The sequence below is a fragment of the Oryzias latipes genome, chromosome 11 (genome assembly GCF_053564925.1).
Source record: "Oryzias latipes strain Hd-rR chromosome 11, Olatipes_Hd-rR_3.1".
Classification (NCBI taxonomy): Eukaryota; Metazoa; Chordata; class Actinopteri; order Beloniformes; family Adrianichthyidae; genus Oryzias; species Oryzias latipes.
The window spans coordinates 24110364-24117874 of record NC_136247.1 but is presented as its reverse complement, the minus strand read 5'-3'; the positions used below and the strand labels follow the sequence as shown (position 1 = coordinate 24117874).

Genomic DNA, 7511 nt, shown 5'->3' with positions numbered 1-7511 from the left:
ATCAACCCTGCATTTCTAGTTTAGTTCCTCGTGTTTATTTTTTCATAACTTAAACCATTCTAGCTGTACTTGTCTTTCAAGAAAATCCAGCTTCTATTTTTGGTTTTGAAAAGATTTTATTTTTTTAAAAAGCCTTACAAGATGTGTTTCAACAACTGTTGAACTTTTCCCATTTTGATCAATGGGGTCATGTGACCACATACACACACAAACACACACAAAGTTTACACACAAGAGCCTAAATCAAGTGAAATTCAACATTCAAGTTAATGTATATTTATTTTTAATTCCTACAAAATACTGAGATTTCCTTAAATTTATCTTTACATTTAGGAAACAAAAACCTCAGAAACCTCAAAACCTCATGTTCTGCTTGAATTCAGATAAAAAAGTGTAACAGATTAGAAAAACATTTAAAAATGTCACCATATTGAAACACATTTGAAAGATTTTAACAAAAAGGCATCTTTGTTCACTAACAGAAACAATTTAAATGAAAAAAGTTTATTTTGTGTTTGTTATGTTTGCTTTTACAACTAAGTATCAGTCGCCATAAAAAAAAGAGAATACAGTTGAAGAATTATGAGTAAAACAGTCCAATTTTTACATTAAAGTAGTAAATTTATGATTTCAAAAGTTGTCATTTTACAACTATAGGGCACTTTTTTTTCCAAAATTAAAGATGTAATTTCATTAAAATAAAGCTGTACAATTGCAAAAAAGTAAAGCAGATTCAGCGAGATCCTTAAACAGAATGACGTCCTGAATCATAAATTAAAAAGGTGTAATGTTCAATTGTCTTGGTTGAAGCCTTTTAAAGGCTAAGTATAACATTTTATTAACTAAAAAAGCCTGGCTCTTTTGCAAAAGCATAAATATATTACTTTGTTCTTGTACAATTTTGATATTTCTCTATTATCATTTTACGACTTTATCATAAAATACATTTAATTATTTTCTTGTATTGTGGCCCTAATTTTCTGTACTTTCAACTTTAGTTTGAAATGTTGTTAAAAAAATGTAAAAAGTTTGTGTAAAAAGTTAGTGATAAAGGGTCAAAAAGTGGTTCCCCTAAAGGTCAAAGTGAATCCCAACGTCAGCTTTGACTTTGACCTCACTTCTCCTTATAGTTGCCGTCTTCGCGCTCGGCTGCACCGCTGCCATGCGGCTCTGCAAAGATCTGCATCCTGCTGCTCATCTGCCCGCAGACATAAGCCAAGTCGTGTTTGTCCAGAGAATGCGCCGCAGCCAGGTACGCCGACAGCGTCCCTGCTAACAGCAGCCGGTCCAAAGATAAGGAGGGCAGGAGCCACAGCACCACAGCCAGCTCCACGCACACCGGGTGGCGGTAGTGGGACAGGAGGCGCCGCGCTCCAGAGGCTTTATGCAACAGGGGGTCCCCCAAGCTCAGACAATCGTAATACACCTGAGACAGGAGAGTAGAGAGAAAACTTTACATCTATTTACCCGTTTTAAAATATGAAATATTTCTGCAAACAGTATTAGTTTCACTTGGTAACAAATACAAACCTTAAAATACTAATTAAAAACAAAATGTATAGATTTTTTTTCCACCAGAAATGTATGAAACCATCTAAAATGCCTAAAATAAGAAAAAAGAAACAGGTTTCAAACCTGCTTGATGCCCAGAAGTTCTGGATAATCAAAAATCATGAGGATGCTGCAGATGATGGCCCAGCACAGGAAGTGCAGTATGAAGCAGAGCAGGGGGAACCAGACACTCCAGGGGGGGTCCCGGACTGACCACAGGCAGGGGGCGCTGGTCACAGGCTGCCAGAGGCGTATCAAAACCTGAAAATGCCAAAAAAAAAAAAAGTCAATCAAAGTCAATCAACATGAATACATTTAAAAAGCATTAAAAGGTGAGTTTGTTCAATTTTTAAAGAAAATAAAGAGTCAAAACATTTATAAAAAGACTAAAGAACCTGAGACAATATAAAGGGTTTTAGTGGCAAAGTAAACACAGAAAAGGTCACATCTTAAAATGACAGAAAACTTTAAAAAGACCCAAAACAGCACAAAAAGATTCATTCATTCACTCATTCATTTCATTTCACCCAACCCTGCCATCACTGCCCCCCCTGACCCGCCCTCAGCTGCTGAACGACTGCTTCATATTCCTCACTCCCCCCTTCTGCCCCTGCCACCCTGGTCAGAGCTGCATGTGACAAATTCATGAAAAAAAAAAGTTTTTCAAAAAGCGGCTTTTCTGTTAGTTTATCTCCTTAGCAACCATTTCGTCTTGTAGTTATCTGGGGGTGACGAACAAGTCTATGTAATTTTTTGAAGAATTAGCTAAAGTAAATTTTTGTATTTCCTTGGCAACGGAGGTTTTTAGTTTACCACGCCCACATTAGTCGTGCAAATTTTACTGGTCCTTCAGTCCAGGACTGCAGCGGGACATGATGATGCTGCGGCACATGAAAAAGGTCACGGGGGCCACACACCTGCAGGGCCAGGGCCGTGGTGAAGCAGTATGCAGTCCGGTTCAGGGGCCCCAGCACTGACTGCAAAGCCTGCTTGACCGGAGACCAGGCAAGCAGACTGTGCTGTGTGATGAAGAGAGCCATCAGGCACAGATCCACAATGAGAGACCTCAGGACTGAGCCATCAGAAAGAGCCACCGACCATGGTATGGTGTCTGGAGAAACAACAGATGTAAAACACTTTAAATGTTATTTTTTAAATACATAATACATCAGAAGTTTCATTAAATGCTTTCTTATAAATAAATGAGTACTTAGAGAGAGAAAAAAGTAAAAACATATTTCGCCCAACGTGGGGCTCGAACCCACGACCCTGAGATTAAGAGTCTCATGCTCTACCGACTGAGCTAGCCGGGCGGCGTGCAGACTCGCATCCCAGCAGAATTTGATACTGGGGTCCGCCGAATGAGTCACTCGTTTTCATGTTAGATAACAAGAGTTTATTGAATGACTTAATATTTATGAAAACAACGAATCACTCCTACACTACAGTGACTTCAACTTCTATTGGCTGGCCGCTATACCTGCGTCAACTTACCCTGACAGAACGGCGTCTCTCCGGTGATGTTGTGGTAAATGGCTCGAAACGATACAAAGCGAATGAAGTCTGCGCCTGATATGAAGACAAATAGCGAGTTTAGCAGAGACGCTGTGCACAGAGCCCAGCAACGAAGAGTGACTACCGCCATTTCCAAAAGCGTTAATGTTCATTTCACAACAGTTCCGGAAGAGTTTCTTTGACAGTACCTGAAATGGACACGTGGGGGCACTGTTTCCCCGTGTATTGTTTGCAAGCTCACTTTACGTCTAAAATTTAGACAGGAGGGTGGAGGAGTCACTCAGTCCATTTTTCATATACAGTCAACGATTTAAACTTTATTTGACTGTATATGAGAAATGGACTGAGTGACTCCTTCCCCCTTCTGTTCCAAACAGGAAGCAGCTCCAAGAAGCCAAAAACCCACAGATGTCTATGGAGAAATAAACATCTATAACTCAGTTATTGATAATCCTCTTTTTTCATGATAATTTTCTGTTGTTGAAGTTATTCAAGTTATCAACTGACCAATCAGATGCCTCAATAAAAGTATGTGGTCTGCATCAAATGCCCTCAATGTTTGATTGACAGATTCTCACGGGTCTGCTTTCAGTGGAAGGCATGAGGTCTTCTAACATGCTCACTCCTGACTGGAGAGAGCGCTTGCCATAGAAATGTTGTAGACTCGGACCAACCGCTGTTTATTGACGATTTCTGCTTCCAACATGGTGGCATTCAGATCGCAAAAAAAAGGCAACTGAATTGCTACTGGATCAGTAACGGCTACCGGTTTGGAACCGGAAGACAGTTGTTTTCTATGGGTGACATCACATCCACTCTATCCAGTTTTTATGGTCTTTAATATGATATTTACAACAAGGATAAACTCATGTCTTTGTCAGTGAACCTGATGTTTCTGTCCACTGGATGGATGTGGGAGGTAATTTCTTCCACTTCCTGGGTTTTGACCCATGTGACATCCATATGTCGGATCCAGTGTTGGTGCATCTCCAAGGAACCGCATCTAGATTGATTTCCATTTTTTCCATGTGTAGGTTGATCACTGTGGGAGACATTGGTTATTTTAGGCCACATCTGTGTTTTTACCTGAACAATTTCACGTGAAACGGGAAGTAGGTGTAATTCAAGTAGCTGTCCAGCTGATCATAAACGTGTTCTGGTGTCAGCTTGGGTCTTCTTCAAGGTTTGTCCTCACAGTTTGTGAAGCTTTTGTGGAGGAAATGCAGATGAAAAAAGAGGTAGAGCAGAGGTTCATCTGCTCCATCTTGAGATGATTGCACACAGACTCAGTTTATGCGAGAAGGGGAGGGGATTTTCAGGAGACCATAGAAACATGAGACGACGTCTGATTTAATATTGATTCATATTTTTTTCTCTCATATAAAAATCTCAGATAAAGGATCAAGCCAGATATTCCGTGAATTTATTGGGGGGCAAAACGTAGATTGTTTAAATGAGGTTGACCTCTCCACCGAAGCATTCTACGTGGAAATATTTGTTTGATGAAGCCACTCGAATGGACTCTGTGGACCCCTGACAGAATCAAACACAAGAAACAGTTTGAAGGATTAATTTTGTGAAACAGGAAAATACAATTATGACATTTCCTGAGGCACAAACTCACTTCTGTGGGGACGATGGCCAAATGGCAGGCGGCACAGCGAGGAGCCTGGACCCTGAAAGCATCAGGAAGTCTCAGTGAAACTGCATCATGGACTTTCTGATCTGTCTGGTGTGGTGGGCGTGGAGGGTTTGGCTCGTTTTTGCGGTTTCACCTGTGGTAGTCACTGATGCAGTAGACCCTGGAGCTGGAGTCGGCTGCAAACGCCTGACCCTGCAGCTCCTTGCTGCAGACCACACAGCGGAAACAGGACGGGTGGTACGACCTCCCACAAGCTTGCAGGACCTGATGATCCAGCATAAACCCGTTTACACAGTGGTATCACTTATTTATATGTTAATACAAATTCTTACCAAGTCAGTGACTGTACATCCACAAGTGTTGCACACCTCTGGAGATGGATGGACCTCGGAGAACTGCGACAAATGTAGATTAACTTGACGAAAGTGTTTCGAAAACACATTTATGAAATATTTAATAACTTTTGAAGACCATAAACTCACCAAAAAATCCTCTTCGCAATAAATTAGGTTTGACATGGTAAAAAAGGGCTTTCCACTGAGCTGTTTATCTGACAAAAATAGATAAAAACAAGAAAAACTCACAAGTAAAGTACTTTTTTTATCCACTGGAATTTAAATTAATTCATATATGTTTAATGCTTAATAATTAAATTGATCAAACTACCTTTAATTTCACATAAAACCCATCACATCCATTTCAATCGTGTTTAATGACTGACTTCATGAATAATAAACTTCTCTTAACGGCAGCTTTTCAAAATAAAATGTCATTTTGGAGCCTTTTCACACCCAAATGTTTCTTCATAAATTTTGATTCTCAAATGGAAACATTAGAATACTCATGTTATATGTCATAATCATTCACATTTTAATATTGCTTAACTTTATTTAGTAATATTTTTATTTTTCTACACATAATGTAAACGTTACAAAATGATAATATATAATACAGCTACAAAATACCTATAACCCAATTTTTTGGGAAAACCACCACATAAATATATGTATAATTTATATAATTGAGTTCAAAAATTGAGATAAATACATTAAATTGTCAACTTAAGCTTATGTAAGAAAAGCATTGTATTCTACAATTCAGGGAGTTTGGAAAAAGGATTTGAGGCATCTTGAGAGGCTGAGGACTCACTGCAGACGGCGCAGGTGAAGCACCTGATGTGGAACACCTGTCCCATGGCCTGACAGGCTCCTTCTGCCATGTTCACCGCCTCCTTGCAGCTCGAACAACTTCCTAAAGGGAAAGGTGGCTGTCTTCAGAATGCAGAGCAGCTCAAAGCCTCAGAAATGTCTATCCTTCCATCTTTACCAAAGCGGAGCCTGGACCGGCCTTCCTGATCCATCTCCTCCAGGATTTTCTGACCTTTTTCTGGGGTAGACAGGGTGACTGCAGGAAGGTCTAATTTTATGCAGACAGCTGTAAGGAGAGCCGCTCGCCGGGGTTTATGAGGCGGGACGTCAGTTCACACTACACGCTGAGGGTCTGAGGGATTGTTTTTTATTTATGAAAAAAGATTATTTTAAACTAAAAAAATATTTTTAGAATAAAATATTGAAGGAAACATCAAGTGAAGTGGATTCTGCTTTATTGTGAAAAGCTGTTGGATTTTCCTTAAAAACCTTTTTCATAAACTCCTATGACTTATAAATGTTTATACTTTACTTTATAGTCAAAATTATTATTAAAAAAAGATACCACAAAATGAAAAGTGAACTGTTTGGATATTATATTTATGCAAATGACCTTTTATTCAAATTTATCTTTCAATTTTTTAATTACAAGGAAGTTATTTTGTACAGATTACTTAAATATGTGGCGATTATAAACTAAAATTAGATTATTATTTTGAAGGAAAAATCAGAAATTTCCAGAAATTGAACTAAATCGAGACTTTTTGAATGTGATGCTAAATTGAATTTTGTTTTACAGATGTAAAAGTGCTAAAGTTGTTCTTAAACGACGGAGAATTCTCTTTTTTTAAATAAACGTTTTACACAAATAGCCAGAATTAAAAAAACATAAATAAAGAGTATTTTTTTAACTAAAGCTATATCAAAGCATTTGTTGATGCCACTTTCCAGCCATGTAAACTACTTTTTTTATACAAAAACAAGAATTTCCGTTCCCACTCCGATCATCTTTGAATCTATTTTCAAAGTGCTCATAATTGTCTTTTTTATGATTGCTGTTTTATGTTAAATCAAAAACAGAAACTCTGTTTTTTAGCAGCAGCAGAAATTCACCTCTGATTTTCGTCAGAGTGGGTCTTGAGAGTGGATGCATCATAATGGAGAGGAGCAGGCCGCTTGTGGCCCCGCCCAGCGTGTTTTCTACGTCACAAATACGATCTTTTTCAAACTGCATTTGTTCGTCTGCTCCTGAGTCACAACAATTTGAATGAAGAAATACACAGAAATGCAGTTTTAAGCTTCATTTTTCTTTATTCGTGTCCTCCATCAGCAGAAAAAAGGCCACAAGTACAACATTAAAACACCCAAAACATGATTTTTGTCAGAGTGGGTCTTTCAAAAACCACACCTGATAGTACTAGCTGACTGTTAAAAACCCAATCAAACCCCAGATGCTTTGGATCAGAGTGAAGTTGCTGTGTTGATTCGTCACAGTTACAGATAATTCCCCCTTTCTGGGCTGTGAAACTCCCCACCCCACGGCGGGCGGCACATGCTGCTGGCAGGCAGGGATCTACAGTTACATGGGAGGGGTGGAGTAGTGTGACAGCTGGTGATTCTTCACTGAGATCCCTTGTTGAGAGGACACCCACACA

At 39.0% G+C, this 7511-nt stretch overlaps 2 protein-coding genes and 1 non-coding gene across 4 annotated transcripts; all 3 read right to left on the bottom strand.

The window, feature by feature from the left end:
• Window positions 1–91: 91 nt before the first annotated feature.
• On the bottom strand, window positions 92–3252 carry nrm (nurim). Its single transcript, XM_023960243.2, has 4 exons — window positions 3046–3252; window positions 2469–2662; window positions 1636–1812; window positions 92–1426 (listed from the first exon to the last, which is right to left on the bottom strand). Exons 1-4 carry the CDS (start codon window positions 3194–3196, stop codon window positions 1115–1117), a joined length of 834 nt encoding a protein of 277 aa, XP_023816011.1. The 5' UTR covers window positions 3197–3252; the 3' UTR covers window positions 92–1114.
• Window positions 2792–2864, bottom strand: trnak-cuu (transfer RNA lysine (anticodon CUU)). The gene has a single exon. It is a non-coding gene; the product is annotated as a tRNA-Lys (tRNA).
• Window positions 3253–4467: 1215 nt separating the features above from the next.
• On the bottom strand, window positions 4468–6166 carry limd1b (LIM domains containing 1b). 2 transcript variants are annotated; one of them, XM_004073779.5, is made up of 7 exons: window positions 6035–6166; window positions 5858–5959; window positions 5191–5258; window positions 5041–5103; window positions 4842–4972; window positions 4691–4742; window positions 4468–4599 (listed from the first exon to the last, which is right to left on the bottom strand). In XM_004073779.5, the coding sequence occupies exons 1-7, from the start codon at window positions 6066–6068 to the stop codon at window positions 4516–4518; spliced, it is 534 nt and encodes a 177-aa protein (XP_004073827.1). In that variant the 5' UTR covers window positions 6069–6166; the 3' UTR covers window positions 4468–4515. The 2 variants fall into 2 exon arrangements, with proteins under 2 accessions (XP_004073827.1, XP_078811552.1); XM_078955426.1 differs by having other exon boundaries at window positions 5858–5975; window positions 6035–6123.
• Between the last annotated feature and the right edge of the window lie 1345 nt (window positions 6167–7511).